The sequence below is a fragment of the Alosa pseudoharengus genome, unplaced genomic scaffold (assembly GCF_046254945.1).
Source record: "Alosa pseudoharengus isolate Yale_2024_CS ecotype anadromous, Long Island Sound unplaced genomic scaffold, YU_APseudo_1.1 YU_APseudo_1.1_scf_10, whole genome shotgun sequence".
In the NCBI taxonomy this organism is placed as follows: domain Eukaryota; kingdom Metazoa; phylum Chordata; class Actinopteri; order Clupeiformes; family Clupeidae; genus Alosa; species Alosa pseudoharengus.
Genome location: NW_027468565.1, coordinates 19721090 through 19739129, shown reverse-complemented (window position 1 = coordinate 19739129; position 18040 = coordinate 19721090). Strand labels below are relative to the sequence as shown.

The 18040-nt window shown below is 39.2% G+C and overlaps 1 protein-coding gene across 1 annotated transcript; it reads right to left on the bottom strand.

Annotated features, from left to right (window-relative positions):
• Positions 1-303: 303 nt before the first annotated feature.
• On the bottom strand, positions 304-13900 carry prkar2b (protein kinase cAMP-dependent type II regulatory subunit beta). The gene is made up of 11 exons (XM_076266939.1): positions 13413-13900; positions 11384-11419; positions 5899-5951; positions 5659-5742; positions 5124-5230; positions 4793-4946; positions 3473-3574; positions 3307-3381; positions 3001-3069; positions 2511-2646; positions 304-1824 (listed from the first exon to the last, which is right to left on the bottom strand). The coding sequence occupies exons 1-11, from the start codon at positions 13675-13677 to the stop codon at positions 1691-1693; spliced, it is 1215 nt and encodes a 404-aa protein (XP_076123054.1). The 5' UTR covers positions 13678-13900; the 3' UTR covers positions 304-1690.
• Positions 13901-18040: the final 4140 nt, after the last annotated feature.

Here is an 18040-nt window from a genome sequence, read left to right as displayed (position 1 = left end):
TAAAAATAAAGAAACAGTTTATCAGTGGGAGTTGCTCTTCGATGAGACGACATGCCCTGAAAAGCAACACGTGAAGGTGTTGTGTTATTTATATAGAGGTAGACGATAATAAATAACCTTAGCAATGTCCTCGAATGGAATGGCTACAACTACAACCGCGTTTTTAAGACTGGCCACAGAAATGTCATAATTTAATACACTGAAGACAATGGGCAGCAGTACTGGTTGAAAGCACAGTAGAAATGAAAACTAACAACTCTACAGTATTGCAAGTAAGAAGCAAGGTAATAATACCTCAAAGGCAAAAGGGACATACTTAATCTTTATGGACAGATATGTTCATTATTACATGAGACAGAGACAAGCTATATTAGCTTGTCATATCCATCTCATGCTTGTCTGCAGAAAAGCACTGACACACACTGAGAGCTGTGTTTAACATATCAAATGTTCCAAGTCCTGTGGTAATGTATGTGTGGTAATAAAGAGGTGTGTAAAACATTTAAAAAAAGTCTAACAAGGTCAGGTGATGACAACACTACGCTATGCCCTTATATTTAAAATGTAATATGAAATATTTTCACATTTTTAAATAAACAAACTATCAACAATAACAACTCTATACTGGTGATATATGCTAAACTGGCAATGATAAGTCAAACATGACATTTTAAACATAAAAACTGACTAAAGATAATGTGCAATCACAACAAGTACCTGTCTATGAGGCTAGCATCAAAGTGCAATATAAACATGTTCACTTATATCTCCCAACACAGTCTTTTACCCTTTTTGTTAACTTGTTGAGCATTGTTACTACCAATTCTCTTCCATGTCACATAATGTGAAACTATTTTGCAGTATTCTTGTTCAGATATGTTGGAATTCATAAGTGACAATTCAAAGTAAAATGAGCTCAAAAGCTGAAAACAAAATATTTACTTAACTGCATTTGAGGTGCTTGAGATTCAAAAACCACAAAGCACAGTGTAAATGCACTGCAGGTAATGCAATTTGTCTCCAAATTAAGATCTCGCCCATAAACAGGGAAAGCACATTTTCATACATGGATGTTATATCAAAATGTAAGCCATAGGGCCCTTGTAGATTTATATCTTTGTAAAGACAAACTGTTGCAATGAAGATTCATCCCCAATGCAAAAAGCTTGGCAGGCAAACTTTGAAGCATGAAGATCACATAAAACAACAAGCGTTTCACAGAGTTCACAACCTTTGGCACATGAGTTTGGAACAGAAGGAAAAAATGATATAGATCATGAGAATGAGTAACACCAACGGTCCTGAAATACAGAACTGCCCTTATATTAACAAGTGTCATCAGTTAACAGTAACATAGTCGTGTCTATGTGATGTTTCATGAAAATAACATAGTGTGAACTGTGAACAAGAGGTGAAAACATGAGCATTACATTGTCATACAAGCATGGTGGTTATGCTCAAAATGTCAGAATGAACACTGCCTTGTGAGAAAATTCCTCTGTTTTCTGGAAGTACACATACATTTTGAGCTTATCACTTTTAAATCGCTATCTTTGATGTACACTGTTTCACATTGTGTGAATGTAAAACAATATTTGCAAGAGTAAGAGGAATTACAAGACATCTGGCACCCGCACTATGGCCAAAATCTTCATCGTCAGCTTCTTTGTCCTGGTTCATCTCTTTAAACTCATGCATCTTGTTCCTCAATATCTGTGTTACTTCCAAACAGGGTTACCAGTTGCTCCTCGTAGTTTGCGATATTTCTTTTCATGATATCCATACAGGGGCCGAGCAATCTCTCAAATGCCTTGACATCCAACACTACAAAAGACAACAAAAAACGTGAGAACATTTAGGACATTAATTCCTTGAACCCTTGAATTTGTATTTAGAGCTTCCTTGCTTTAGGAATTGCGTGAAAATACGCCAGATTTTTAAGCAAGCAACTGTATCTTTGACTTTCTATAATAGTCAGTATAGGGATCTATAATTCTCTGACATCACTTATAAGAGAGGGTAAAAGCAGAAGAAAGTAACATGCGCAGAAGAAAGTAACATGCACTATACCTAAGCATTTAACATTCTCCATGGCGTATGCAGAAGAAAGTAACATGCACTATACCTAAGCATTTAACATTCTCCATGGCGTATGCAGAAGAAAGTAACATGCACTATACCTAAGCATTTAACATTCTCCATGGCGTATGCAGAAGAAAGTAAAATGCACTATACCTAACCATTTAACATTCTCCATGGCGTATGCAGAAGAAAGTAACATGCACTATACCTAAGCATTTAACATTCTCCATGGCGTATGCAGAAGAAAGTAACATGCACTATACCTAACCATTTAACATTCTCCATGGCGTATGCAGAAGAAAGTAACATGCACTATACCTAAGCATTTAACATTCTCCATGGCGTATGCAGAAGAAAGTAACATGCACTATACCTAACCATTTAACATTCTCCATGGCGTATGCAGAAGAAAGTAACGTGCACTATACCTAAGCATTTAACATTCTCCATGGCGTATGCAGAAGCTGCTCGTGGCTTGTTTGTGACTAGAGCTAATTCTCCAAAGTACTGTCCCCTCGAGCAGGTGGCGATGTCCACTTCTTCCTCTTCTGTGTCCTTTTTTGTCTGGTGGGAGAAAAAGTAACCACAGAGCTATAAAAACAAGCTTAAAATCCGCAAAGATTCAAATACTGTGCAGACTCTCCCTCTGATGCACAATTTCAGATTTCTTCAAAAGTATTTGATAGAAATTCTTATCAGGGGTTGTGTGGCCACCATTAGATTAACTAATATACAGTTTGATAGATACTTGCTCATAGTGAATAGATGGAATGATTACACACTGATTCTATTTTACTTCTCAGTGTGGTTCACAAGTATTTGGTAGGTGATAAATATAAGAAATGCTTTTCGACATATTCTTTTTTTAAGATTTAATGGTCATTCTGTCAATATACAGTTAGAAACTTTCAGACTTACCCTACTGTGCTTCATTGTGATTCTCACACGGCCAGATTCCACAATGTAGAAACTGTCAGCCATATCACCCTACAAAATAATGTATCAGTTATAAGCCATAAGGTCTCAAATATTTACAGTCCATCCATACGTCTGTATACACATTACTCATCAGAACACGGACACAAGCAAGCACCTACTCATGAAAAAATCTAGAAACAAAACATTGATGATGATAATGTTCATCAAGTGAAATTCAATAGATGGAGCTAGATGGAGCTTCCTGGGATGTCGCTCAATAGTTAAATCAACTCCACTTCATCATACCTGAGCAATGATCCGCTCTCCACTGCTGTAGACTTTAGTGGACAGAACGTCCACCACTTTCATCCTCTCTGATACCTGCCACAGACACCAGTATCATTCATGACATTCATGGCAGGCAAAAACATAAAAAACAAACAAGAGACAAGGAAGAGACCAGCAGCCATACCTCCAGAGACGTGAGCAAAGGAAGAGTCTCAATGAAAGCTTCATACAGTCTCCTCTTCTTGGCATTGTTCTTCACAATGATCCTTCTGAATGTTAACCGGTCCTGGAAAAATGATTAATCAATCATAGAATCAGCATGGCAGTGATCAGATCCAGCAGAGGGAGCTATATTATAAAAGAAGTGATTGAAAGATTACACCACACTGACTATCAAAGAGGCTATTCAGGAAGCAAAGATTGTAGTCAGAATTATATTACTTTCATAAACGCCTGGAACTACAGTACATTGATTTGTTCTCCAAATTCTATGAAATGACCAATGATTGCATGACACCACATAAACATGCTTTTCAAAAAAAATAAAAATAAATCAAAATCGCTGACATGTCAAAATGCAAGTATCTAGATTTAACATTATCTACATCAGCATTTCCCTAATTTTTCCTCTTGCGACACACTGTTTGCTATGAGAAAATCTCACAGCACACCACCATGATATGAAACATCGTCTGTCTGTTTGTAGCCTAGCGTCTTTCTGTTGCCCTGTTTTATTTGTTATTTTGGGTGGGTCAGGCTCATGCTCAGGCAGATTGCCTTTCAGCTATTTAGCATGAGACTAATATAGCATGACATAACGGGCAACTTCAGCTACAAAGCATGACATAACGGGCAACTTTTTGCTACTTCTGAATCCATGCAGCTATGTTGTTCTGTGTTTGAGGTGTTGAGGTGTTTGATTGGCAGCTAGTTGCACGTGAGTGCAACATTCCCTGACCAATATGAATCGTATCAACAAAAGATGGATGAAACAGCAAAACGGCAGTTTGAATACAGTCAGGATTAAAACCAATTTCGTGAAATATGATTTCAATAGCTTACAGTTTCAGGTAAATTGTCAATGATCGTTAAGGGCAAAGGAAAAAAACCTCATGGCACACAATTTGGAAAACACTGATCTACATATTGCAATTACATTAGCTACTGCATATCGGAGGTATCTACATAAGAGTGACATGATACTGTCATGAACACATGACTATTATGACATGAACCATAACCCTATAACTTGTCATGACAAAAACAGAATGACACTTAATGACAGAAGTGTTATGTCATTAACGTTTATGACTTGTTTATGTTCATGACACGTTCATGACATGTCATGTCACTTTTATGTAGAAACCTTCAAGTAAAGTGTAACCAAAAAATGAATTGCATTCATTTTAAGAGAAGAGGAACCTCATTGCTGTGACATGATGCATGCTAACTAAATTGTGTGGACAACTAAGGACAACGCAGCCAGCAGGGCAGACGACCTCACCATGCACCAGAGTGCTCCAGGCGAGGTGGCGATGATGGTGGCTGCCCTTGGGGTGTTGTACATCAGAGCCAGCTCCCCAAAACTTCCACGGTTGTCATAGGAGCCCACTGTCCGCTCAGCGCTGTCTGCTCTCACTACGATGTCAAACGTCCCTCTGAGACAGGACACAAGACAACAAGGAAACAAATGAGTTAAGTAACAGTCCTGTCGCCTCCTTAGGGTTGAGTTTGCTTTGCATAAAGGACTGCCCATGTATCACCATGACAACTGCATACTGCCTTACATCAGTCTTGTTTTGGTGTTACACAAAGTACACAACAAAGGCACCTACCTTTCGATGACGTAAAAGTTATCCCCATCGTCATCTTGATCGATGATGTGTTCTCCAACTTCCACTCTTTTCTCAAACATGGCGTCCAGGACTTGGGACATCTGCTCCTGTAAGCGTGAGACAAAAAACCCAGGCATCAGCACCGAGACAACTGTTTATTTTCTCTTCCTACAGGGAAACCATACAAGTCAAGCCCTGGCGCAGCAGCACTGCCATCAAACAAACAATGCACTCGGGAGCACACAGACGGCTTCACGGACGAACCCAAAATATGCAAACCCATGGTTAATTAAGCACGATGTCTAGCGTGAAAGCAACATATTCCAAAGGTTGCACAGGTCACTGAGCCCTGGTCATTAGCCGGCCTCCCCCGCCCCAACCCCCCCCCCCCACCATCGCTCTCTACCTTTAATGCTCTTTCATCATGTCTGAGTGTGTAAATAAATATGCGTCGGGGGCCGAGAGAGTCCTCTGGCCTCTGGCTGTGTTTGTGAGAACACTGGGTCACACGCCACACATACGGACGAGCTCTCACCGGGTCGAGGTTTTTGAACAGCAGGATGTCTTTGCATGCCTCCTGCAGCCTGTGCCTCTGTTCGTCTGTTTTGGGGTGCGTGGTCTGGGACAGCACAAAGCATTTTGTAAAATATAATGAAAATTCAAGAGGGAATTCTCTTGTTAACATATCATACAGTATATAAGGATTTTAATTGTTTTAGCATGTTTTCTGATATTCATTTGCATACAATACTCGCTACCAAAAGAGGGAGCTCACCCTTGGTTCCTTGTCATCATCCTCCTCATCCGGGTTGAAGGCCTCTGCACACACTGAAGGATAGAAAATACAGGCTGTAGACTGGAGTGCAATGACAGGGAAATGAAAGCCTCTTTAAACAAACTAACACTGTTTATCAGGTATAATTACATGGTGCAGTAATACTGAATTGCTACAATGATCCACATCACACCAAACTAAAATTGGGCCGAATTCATAAACACCCTTGCTGGGTTTAATACTGTATGTCCATTCAAAACAAAGTTCCCTCTGCCACAGACCACCCATTGGTGAATTGCACTGCGTACAGTGGCCCCATGCTGCAGTCCCTGCTTAACATGCTGGCCTCATCTGCCCCCTCACTGTCACCCGGGCCGGAGTGAAAAGACAGGAGCATGTCGCATCATCATCCGCTAGTGCACAGGCTATGCAACGCAGCAACACTAGGGATCACTAGGCCCACAAACAGATGGGAAACAACCTACTTGTCCTGTGTACAGTTGTGTGGTTCTGCCATTTTGCTGACTGGTTAACCCTTGCAAGTGGAACCATATCTGAACATTATGATTCATCAATATTTCTAAGACACAAGACACCCTTATACTTACTGTTAGAACAAGAGATATTACAGCATATATTTACACAGTGGGATAGTTTCTGTTGTGCATGCTTGCCACAATACATGTCTTTGCCTGTACTAAACATTGAGCAGATTTCTAGCTACTGTTGACCTGCTATTGTTTTTATTTGAGACAGACACTGAGATGTTGCACACTTAGTCGAAAATAACAACAATCTCTCAGTAGTCATAGAGGGTCACTGTCCACCCACACAAGGGCTGTCATCTGGAGGCTAGGAGGATGAGTGACAGAGTGACAGAGAACACCAGTGGGGACATTTAAACATGTCCTCTAAACCTGTCCTTACCGGACATTATGGCTTTCCCTGATATCAATTTCTCCAAAAATCTGAAAAATGTCTGACAAGTTGCTGTTAAACTTGATCCAACTTTTAGCGGTTTCCTTTAAAATTATTTTTTTGGTATATTTAACATTAATGATAATAACAGTACTGGTATATCTTTTTTTTAACAAACCTATTATTACCAATATAACAATACAAATTGAGAAACTACAAAATTAAAACAAATACAAAACGTCTACAATACAAACACATTAACATTAAATAACATAGAAATACTAATTCATTTTTACATCATCTAAACAGGCTTATCCAGTCCAGAGGGACTTCCTGCACATTTTTTCATAACAAACGGATACAAATGTGGCATCATTTCTACTTTCACAATGAATGAGAGTGCCCAGACAAACATCTGTAAGCTTACTGAGGAAAAACCTTTTTACAAATAAGGGACCATACTCACACCATGAGAAGAAAGGGTGCAGCATTCAGTAAAATGGCTCAATTCTATAATTAGGTTATGTTGATATGATTATGTATACAATGACTGATCAAAGGTAGTAAAATGTTTTAATTTTAATTTTTTTCCTGAAACAGACAACATATTATCTTCCACATTTATGAAAGCACAGATCTAAGTGTTTTTTTGGGAACCCTCCAGCAGTCTGCATATTATTGATGGCGTCGAAATCAGTTAGTGCTACGTTGAAATACCCTGGAGTTCTCACGGATGGCTCCTGTTCTTCCACTATCACTACCACTGTTTAGGTTGGCAGCAGCAGTAGCCACACTGTCTCAGGCAACAACTCTCTTTCTGTATAAAGATTAGGGGGCCCAGCCCAACAAGCACTTTGTTTGATGTCATCCCACAGCAGCCAGTATGAATGTGCTCCCAGGCTTTGCAAAGGTAAGCGGTTTTGCTGAATATTCAGTAATGGGTCAGGATTATGGTGATTCATTTTTTTTATGAGCGAACGGAAGTGTAATCAAAGGAGAGGATGAGAGTGAAGACAGTCTGTGGCTAATCTGATTTACAGTTCAAATGAACAGAGCTTTTATTTGATGTAATGATGATTTCAAGTCTCGTTCACACACACTTAAGTCCAACTGAACAGACGTATAACTTTGTTATGTCAAAAAAAAAATTGTAGGATGACTCAAATCGAATGAGTATGTCAACCAAGTATTTGGCTCAGAGGGTTGGAACCCTGTTAACCCTGTCTCCCATTTAACTTATTAACTGTGCAAATCCTGCACATTTCATCATCACACACTTCTCACTATATCCTCTGCTTTGTCAGTACAACTGGGAACAAATGTTTGTTTACTGAATAGAAAAGTAGCAGGTCATATCACAACAACAAAGAGCAAATTATATGAAATAGAAATAGAAAAACAACAGAAATAGAATTGCCAAAAAATCATAGCAGTCTTCAGCAGTTTATTTACTTGGTGTAGCTCTTGGGTACACTGTTGAGAAACAATGACTACCCCAACAGACAATATCCTGAAAGACTGTAATAGTCATAGAGTGTATAAATCTATGGTAGTCCTCCAGCAAATTATGTTAAGCTGAGTATTATGGGAATGGGTGTGGCAGGACATTCCTAAGGCATGGAGGGAAACTAAAATTGCATATGCATCATAACTTGTGCTTTGTTAAATCTATGGTGCATTACCATCACTTGAATAAATAAAGCATAGCTGGTGTTGTCTCTTCCATTATTTAAATATGCCAACTTTTAACTGCCAACTCGGTCTCATAAGACTTTAAGCCTCAGTGTTTAGCCTACATCAAATCACATGACTAGTTACAACTAAATGCAGCCACTCAAGAGCAAACATGTTCTCAGACCCATTACATGGTCATCCAACCTTTCCCCGAAGCAGTTCCTTCAGTTCCTAGGATGCCTCCATTTCTAATTCTGTTCCTGCTGCATCTGCATCGCATTATGCACAACATGCATTCTTCTTCACTCACGTCTTAGTAATCCATCCCCAAGTTGGCAAAATAAATGAGGCTCCATAAGATTATTGTAATTTATTTGTGCTTTTGTGTTACACCAAAAAAATGGTATGTAAAATATTTTGTACTTCAAATCCAGCGCAGTGATGTCACAATATAAAAGGTCTGATCTAACACTAGCAAGCAAAAACAAAACAAAACAAAAGACTTTGCAAATACAGCAACACCACAGTTAACATTGAGTAAAGATTCCTATGCATGCTAACTTATGTTTTTTGGTGATAGAGTTTTGTCACTTTTTCACACACACACAAGATTCATATCCTGGAGCACAGTGCATACCCTAGGCAGCAAGACATGACAGGTGTGTCCTCACAATATGACCATATACCATGATACATAATTTTCTGGAACATAAAGCTTCACAGCTATAAAACAAAGCCTACCTCAGGAAGTATAAAATGTTGTGTAACGCTGCTTCAAACTCTTTCCCCATGAGATAACCACAACTCTTTCAAGCCTGGCTCAGGCTCATCAACCACCAACTAAATCGCCAGTTAACAACACAGCACACCAAGTTACCACTAGGCACAACCCTTTTATGGGGTGGTAACTGGGCATTATGGCTGGCATAACTTGTGAACACAGCTAAGCCTACGACTGATTAACGTTTGCTGATATAAATGTCTTAATTTAGTTTGTCCAGTAAATTCTATTATTGTTATTATGAAAGAATAAAAAATATATATTTCTATATATTTTTTGTGGATTCACATTTCATAGTTGGCTTTTTCCATACCTAATGTAGGATTTCCATGACAACTAACCATCCTCTTTCCAAACCTGGCACTTTCAACTTTCGCTGACTACACTCACATACAGTAGGCTCCTGCGTTACACCCTGCTTTGTATCTGACCTCACAGGTCTGTTCATGGGCGTGCACATATGCACACATGGGACATACAAAAGCAGAACAAATCAACACACAGGCACACACACATTCTTCCTGGCGTGCACCTGACAAAGTATGCACAAACATATGGTGTGTTCTACTTTTGATAATTTTGTAAATAAATGCATTTGATTACGTGTGTTGTTGTTTCTATATAATGTATAGCACACAAGTTAATGCTGCCAAAGACCTTTAGCCTTTTCCTGAGCAATTTTGGTTAAAGTTATTATAGTTCAGTATATTTTATGAGATTGATTTCAGACTGATATCTTATTTTGTCCTATATGGTATACTTCCATGTGTTCAACTCAACTGATCTGCTGTTGTGTTGAATAGTTGATGCCCACTCATATATATGACCATGTACTCCGCAAACAATTATTTACCTTAGCAGAATATGGTTATGGTTCTTAGCAGATGCTTTTTTCCAAAGCACATACAATACTAAGAATAAACATGATCATTAGCAGTTTAAAGTAGTCATATAGCCCAAACACAAATATTGCACATTTTCTGCAGTCAATGTGCACAGTAAGCAATGACCAAGCTGCTGATGATATTGACATCAGGCAAATTAAAATTTCCATCGTGACTACCATACTTTTAACTTAAGACAATTGAAAACATCACACCAATTCTTCGTCCCTGCATGTTTCCGATCAAAATAAGCATCGCTCTTATCCCATTAACCTGGTTGACCACGGACATCCTCAGTAACTGCTGTTATCTAGTATCACTGTTACTTCACAGTGTGACTACCTATAGTTTTGTATGCATGTGGTTTGACACACATTAATCAAATCAAACTTCTAACAGCTGAAATGTTTCATGCTGACGATTCTCCTGCAATATTAAATGTAACGATCATGCCTGTTTCTGACATAGCCTGGTTAAGGCCATAACATACTGTATTCCCATAGCCTGGTTAAGGCCATAACATAACATACTGTATTCCCAGGTCAGTGTCCACTGGGACTGGAAAACAAGAAACAAAAAAACTAAGACTTGAGTCTTGTTGTTGTTGTTGTTGTTGCTGCTGCTGCTATACCAATCAGAAAGCAGTCAGGAGTGGTTGAGGACATGATAAAGAGGTACTGCTTTCATTGGTAAACCACAATCAGCTGTCAAAGAAGGTAAAAACTATTCACATACCGTATTTATATTTGCTTTATCCAAAACTATATGGGATTTTAAGTTTACATAATCACAATACTCAATCTAGTAATGAAAAGTCATTCACAATCCACACATCCAATTTTAATCCAATTAGACCGCATAAAATGCAATCAATGTGTCCTGACTTAACCAGGCTTCTACAGATGCTTACCTTATCAAACTCCAGCATTGTTTCACTTACCTAATACCTACTAATGTGAAAATATATGTGAAATATACTGTCAAAAAGACAAACTTTTTGAGTTTGTACTTTACAGACAAATACTTTACAGAGATATATTCAAAAATTGCACCAACTGATAACAATGATCTTCTTGTGTTCCTTTTCAGATGAGACCACCTCATAAATGTAACAGTTTAGATAGTACTAAAGTGAAAGAACACTTTACACAGGCAACAAGATGATGAAGAATGCTGATTAAAAAAAGACCAGAGGAAAACAAATAGGCCTAAAGGCTTAAAGTCTCACCTGAAGCTCTTCTTGTAAACCTGTTGATCACTGGTGCTGCAAATACAGAGAGTGAGAAAAATGAGCAATGTACAAGAACTCAAAGAACCTAGAATGTGTGTTCTAGAATGTGTGTTCTTTGTGGCAATTTGTGTAAACACCTATCAATAACAGTTTTGTTGATCACCCTATGGATAAAGGCTGAATTTCAATGTTCAACTTCTAGCGCTATCTGTAGTCTGTATGCAATTGGGTGATTGGGGATAGCAATCCACAATTCTCAGGTATAGGGGGAGAGGAAAAGACCTGTGAACTTGTATGCCAACTGCTAACAAGAGCTAACAGTGGTTTGACAGTTCTACAGTACTAAAAGCTTGGTTGATTGGTCAGCCAGCCAAACCATCACTTGTAAAAAATATTGTTCACAAAAGCACCAAATGGTCACTACAGGGCAGGCTTCCCTCAGCAAGCGGACATTCCCTACTGTCCTTGCAGAAAACAGTTGGCTGACCGCACTATGCCAGGTAGTTTCCTTTGGGTACAAGCCTGACACAGAAACGGAAATTAAATGATTCACACTCCCTGTTGAACAGTGCAGTAATGCTATTTTTATATCAAGCAGAGATCCTAACATACTTTTCCACACATACAGTACATGATTTGATCCAGTGCAGAAATGATTGTGAATGCACTGACTGTGTGAATACAGAATATATATAACCTGCTGGTCAGAATGCTGCTGCTGGCCATATCAGTTATTAGGCTCTGAAGCATACTGGACACATTCATGTTTGCTGTTTTTTTTTATTATTATTATTATTATTCAATTCCTAAATATTGTCTTTCATGATTTACTGTAGGCTAATACAAATTGCAATTGCCATGATGAAACACTCCACTGCCCTTTTAAGTTGATATGTTTTTTTCCTGAATTACAATGTGAATAATTCGAAGGACAAACACACATCTGATGTAATGCACTCAGCACTGAGACAATGCCCCTCTGCATGAAACATACATGAGCCTGGTGGCTAGTCATGAATATTGTGCTAGCCAGATACGGTAGCTCCACAAAAAGGTTCAAAGGCAAACGCTATCTTAGAATTTGTCAGGCCTATTTAAATTACACTGCTAAACCCCAGTGTGGTGCAATATAGATCTCCTGTCATTCAATTTAAAACATCTAATTGTCAAAGAGGCATAGCCTAAGTCAGGCCTGCTGTCCAAGGCTGAATGGCAGTATCAAAATCATTTGCAGATATTCGTCGGAGCAGCAGCCAGAGCCTAATGTCATATGACAGTCCAGTCTGGTAGTGTAAATGTAAGGTTAACATCAAAGCCATATTAGTCCTGCTGTTTCCAGTCTTGTTATTTGCATTGTAGACTACCTATTTTTCTACTGTGAAATGAATAAGTAGATGAAAGGATGCGGATGACGGTCGAAGGAGGAAATAACATGCTCTACAGATGTAACGTTAACCGTGGAGGTTTTGCCACTGCCACTGTCACCTTGTTCATAATGAGCCAGATGGAATTCAAATGCTTTACGGTCACATATGATGCAAATCAGAGAAAGCAGGATTAGCCTGTGGAATCCAACCATTTCTTCTGGCATGGTATTACATTTACCGATGAATCCACTTAGAGAATCAAATTCAGTTAGGTCAAAAAGAGGGCCTACTAAGCCTGTAGCTTATGCATGGTGCATACTGAAGAAGGCTATGATACATCGGGCTGCGATGACCATCGATGATTAATGCTCTTGCTCACGAAGACATGCCAAGACCCAAGACTAGACAAAACAATCTTCTTTTAGAACAACAATTGCTGGCTTCATGCCCACCTTGTATTATTGGCATAAATGATTGTATTTCATGGCACGCGCACATGCAAGGGTTAGATAGGCGAAGCACAATATTGAGGAATCAGTCGGCTGCAATGATCTTGAATGGAGCTGGCAAATATCAATTTTGAGGACCCATCTTCAGAGGTATATACTTATTATGATAGCCGACGATAATCATAGTATGAATCGTGGGGTATTTGTTACCTACGAATTCCTCGTCGTCATCCTCCTCTTCCTCTCCATTTTCCGAATCGATTTGCATGGCTTCTTCGATAAAGTTGACTGCTTTCCCAGATCTTGAGGCCGAATTTTGGTCATTGTCAAACGCGGCCCCCTTGGTTTCACTCTCCTTCAATTGCGTGAAATACTGCAAGGCAAACTCTAGTAAGTCTCTTGGCTGATTCCTTAACACTTCCACGGTAAAGCTCTGCAACAGCTCCGTCAGTCCTTCTGGGATTTCTATACTCATTCCTGATGTGAGTCCAGAGAAATCCGAGTGAAATACAGTGTCCAATGCAATATTGTCTCGATTATCCTCACGTCAAGAGTACAGAACGTAATTTACGACGAAATGGAATCAGAACACAAACATATATGAATTTTCATCATTGCCATGCAGCTAGTCCCATTTGCTCAGCGATATCCCGCAATTTACTAAAATGAAAATGGCAGTGAATTCAGTAGCTAGCATCTTTTGCTGCTGGCTACAGGAAACCCACGCATGTGACCTGCGAAACCATGGCAACCACCCATCCAAGGATTGCGTATGCGTTCCGCAGCAATGGCAGAAACCGCTGCTGCAGAAATATATGCTGCGAGTCGATGTAGCGAGTTTAAATGCATAGGTCCTAGGGTGATTCTACATGGGAATGTGCTACCAGACATCATATCATCATGTTGTGAGTGCATTGGCTACTAAACAGCTATTCTTTGAGTGGATAGCAAAGATGGAAAAAAAGAGCATGCATTTTAGGCTTCACTGCATCTCCCAGGGACGTGCTCTTGAGGGGCTGTTGCTCTCATCTGCTCAATTTCAGATGTCATCTATTACATATTGCCCGATTTTATTAAATATTGCTTTGAAATAATAATAAAAATATATGGAATTTATTTAACCAACAATATTATTAAGTAGTAGCTAGGCCTAGGATATTGTCTCTTCTGATTGGTCCTTCATTAGGCCTAATTAGGCTACTTGTTAGACAGCATAGTAGGCTATGTTGGCCTATAAGTAAATTTCAAACAAAAACTCTTTGAACCCAGATGAGTTTATGTAGGACTATATAGGCTACATGAATTTCAAACAGTAGGCTAGTTTACATTTGGATGCCAGTCGAATTTAGCCCCGCCCACAACATTACAACGTCAGGCTACATTTTAATATCACCCAACACCAATACAAGTATACCCAACAAAATACCCAACACCCAACAAAATACAAGTGGCCTGTTTGATTGTATCATACAGTATCTCATTTCCATGATTGAACAGCACAGAATAATAATAATAATAATGCATGCTTTATTACATTAGCCTAATAATGCTTTAATGCATTATGCATGGACACTTTCAGTCATACAGTTTGACAAAAGGAGGCAGCTTAGGCAACTGTTGAACGTTTGGGATATAAACACATTGGACCCAATTATAGAAGAGCTGTTAACAGCACAGCATGAGTGTGTTTTTTTTATGGCCTGAGCACCCCATCCCTGCGTTCCACGGTATGCCCACAGAGTAATACAAGTTTGGATGATAAAAAGTCATTAGATCTAATTTTAACAATTGTGGGCAATTTGTATTAACACAACAGAAAAACAAAAGAATCCCCCCTCCAAAGGTGCTGCTCCGCTCAGCCCAAATGGGCTGTTGCTCGGGCAACATCAGCCCAGCCTTGTGTACATCCTTGCAGGCTAATATTTCCATCTGAGGGAGTATGCATTGCTCATATAGTCTAACGCAGGCCTGCACAGTAAAACTGCAATAGCTATTCTCCAAGAGGAGATACTCCCTCTGACTGCCATATGACAGTTTACATTGCAGTTTGGCAAATCAAGTAAATCATACCGTTTATTAGATACCTGAACTGGGTTACAATTTCTTCTTGCCAACCACTTCCTGCTCTTGACCTCACAGCTAGTTTCCACATATTCTGTCCGGCATCTTTTGTCCTGTGTTTGTTATTTTTTAAATGTATTTGTCATCTTGGTGTCACTGGTACGCTGGCGACTACGCCGCTCCGTCCGGCATCTTTATTTTTTAAGCGACCTTGGGTGTCTTGAAAGGCGCTTTATAAATCAAATGTATTATTATTTATTATTATATTAAGTAATACTTGTCTTAATGTCAATCTTACAATTTCCCCATGGAGAACATAGGAGCGAGAATGTGTGTGTGTGTGTGTGTGGGGGGATTGGATACAGCTGCCAAGAGAGTGAAAGAGTAAAGCTTGTTGGATGGCATGCTGTAAAGTCCCAGTAAATTCTGCGTACACTTATCCACTGTGCTGGTTTTCTCCTGTCCTTTGATACCACATCTCTTTCTCACTCTCTTTCTCTCTTTCGTGCTCTTTCTGTCGCTCTTCTTTCTCCCTCCCTCTGCGGCTGTGTCCCATCCCTTTCAGTGTCCCATATCTGTCATCATTCATCTCGTGGAGGCGTTTTCCCACTCAGGCATAGTGCAGAAAGGGACGTCTCATGGACCAACCTCTAATACTTTGCTTACGGTCCATGCCAAAGGGTAAAAGACAGAGGGAGAGAAGAGGTGTTGAAGAGCGTGTGAACATCCTCCTGGCGATGAGATACTGCTCTAACTGGAGCACACTTCCTGGGGATTCACTGGCCATGTGCATTCTATCATTTAAGTAAGATATTTGCTTGGTGACACTTTATTTATTTATTTTTTCGACAGGCAACACACATGCATCCTTGTTTTGACTCAAAATGAAGATGAATAGTTGAAAAGATTATGACGTTTTTCATATAATTGGGGTCAACATAAATAAAACTTAAATCTTCATGAAGAAATAATGGGTTTTATATTTCAGTCATATTGTATCTATCAAACGTTATATACTTCTAATTTTGGAACTGTACATGTGGTGTCCTTACAGGCATAATTTGAATGAATAGAAACTATATTACATCTTTTCATTTCCAATGCTCCATGGCACATTATCAGAGGTCACTAAACTCAAAATCTACGTGAAATAATGTGATCAGTCCACATGAGTTCACAATGAGTGTGCATAATTTATCTCCATCTGCTGGTGAAGAATATGAATGCAAAAAGAAGATGGAAACAAACAACGAAACTGCCTCTAATTATTTAAGCCTTCTTGACCACAGCAACTACCACTGTACCACTGTTTCTACAACTTCTGCTACCTCACACAACCCAACAACAAGAAAAATCAAAGTAATGATTACATCTGTACAAGAACAGATAAACGAGCCATGCACTGCCAACCACCATAACCACACACGTCATCTGCAAACAAGTGTATGGGGCAAGATCAAGAGACTTGCGTCATTATCTTGTGGCTGTATAGTTGGTGTCAAGGACAACAAGGTTTATGAACATCAACAATTGTGATGAAGGACATTCAATTTCTGATTCCACCAGATGGCACCGTACATTGCAGACGGGTGTTTAAATAATTAAATTAGGCTTTTTAAAGTTCACCTGCATTGACGTGCATTTGCTGCCGTATGACATGGATATACTTATGTAATATGTGTTATGTCTTGGGTGACTTCAGAAAAGAACACAAATCTTTCAAATGCCAAATGGCATGGGATTTTACTGGGATGTAGGGGGAGAGAGGGTGAAAATCAAGTTCAGCAGATTTAATATTTTCTCTGTGGCTGACACTGCATAAAACTGGCAAACGAGTGATAATGGGAATAAGCTTCATTTTGAAGTGCTTATAGACAGTAGCCTAACGTTTGGTTGCAAGGTGACACGACCTGTAGCTGAACAACTAATATTCTTTATCAGCCATGTGGGGCTATAGGGACAGGACATTTCATGTGTACTGTTGTCTCAGGTTATCCAAAAGTTTTACCAGGGGGCAGTGTTGTCTTCCCTACATATTTTTGCAATATTATGCATTTTGTTGCAAACAATTATTTCTTTCACAAATATTCTGGAGGAATTTCTTTGAGAATATTTTCATCCATGAGAAAAAAATATTAGAGATTATGCATGCATATGAACTCCACTTTACATGATCACTGTGCATTTTTCACAATACGTTGAATATCAATTTTTCCTATTCCAACATTCTGTAGGCCCAACTCTAATGATTCAATTTTGTATGCATTAAATTGAGCGATCTGTCTCACATTCTTACTCCGAAAATGCCCACCCGTTCATTCAAAATAGTTGACGACATGTCGTGTGAATGTCCATGAGTCAGGTTACCTTGTCTTTTCAGGGTTACAAAATCATGTGATGAAAGCTAAACCTAAAAAGTAGGGAGGCAGGGCCCTTGAGTCCACTGTAATCACATCAAATCACATGGCTTGAGCTAAGGCACTAAGCATGTGACTCTGTTTTAGGCCTTTCTAAACCAATAACTAACAAGGATTATAGCATGGCCAATTAGATGAAATCCTTTGAACCAATAGCTGTAGTGGAGTATCAGCCCCTTTAGGGTTAGTTGTTTCATAAACAGACAAAACAATAAAAGGCCCCAGAGGTGACATCTTTAGAGCTGCATCTTTTGATCCTTTTAGACTATCCATGTGAAGGTTAGTACCCCATAGTGTCATCACAAAATTCTTGAAAGTTGAAGAAGACCGGGCGAAGTATCTAATAGAAAGGACAGCAGG

Excerpts from the sequence above, each read along its gene's own strand:
- prkar2b (XM_076266939.1), bottom strand. The coding sequence starts at position 13,677 with ATGAGTATAGAAATCCCAGAAGGACTGACGGAGCTGTTGCAGAGCTTT. Across the intron at positions 3,382-3,472 it reads CTTTGCTCACGTCTCTGGAG|GTATCAGAGAGGATGAAAGT; the intron begins GTATGGCTGCTG and ends TGTCTGTGGCAG. Across the intron at positions 2,647-3,000 it reads TCACAATGAAGCACAGTAGG|ACAAAAAAGGACACAGAAGA; the intron begins GTAAGTCTGAAA and ends TTCTCCCACCAG.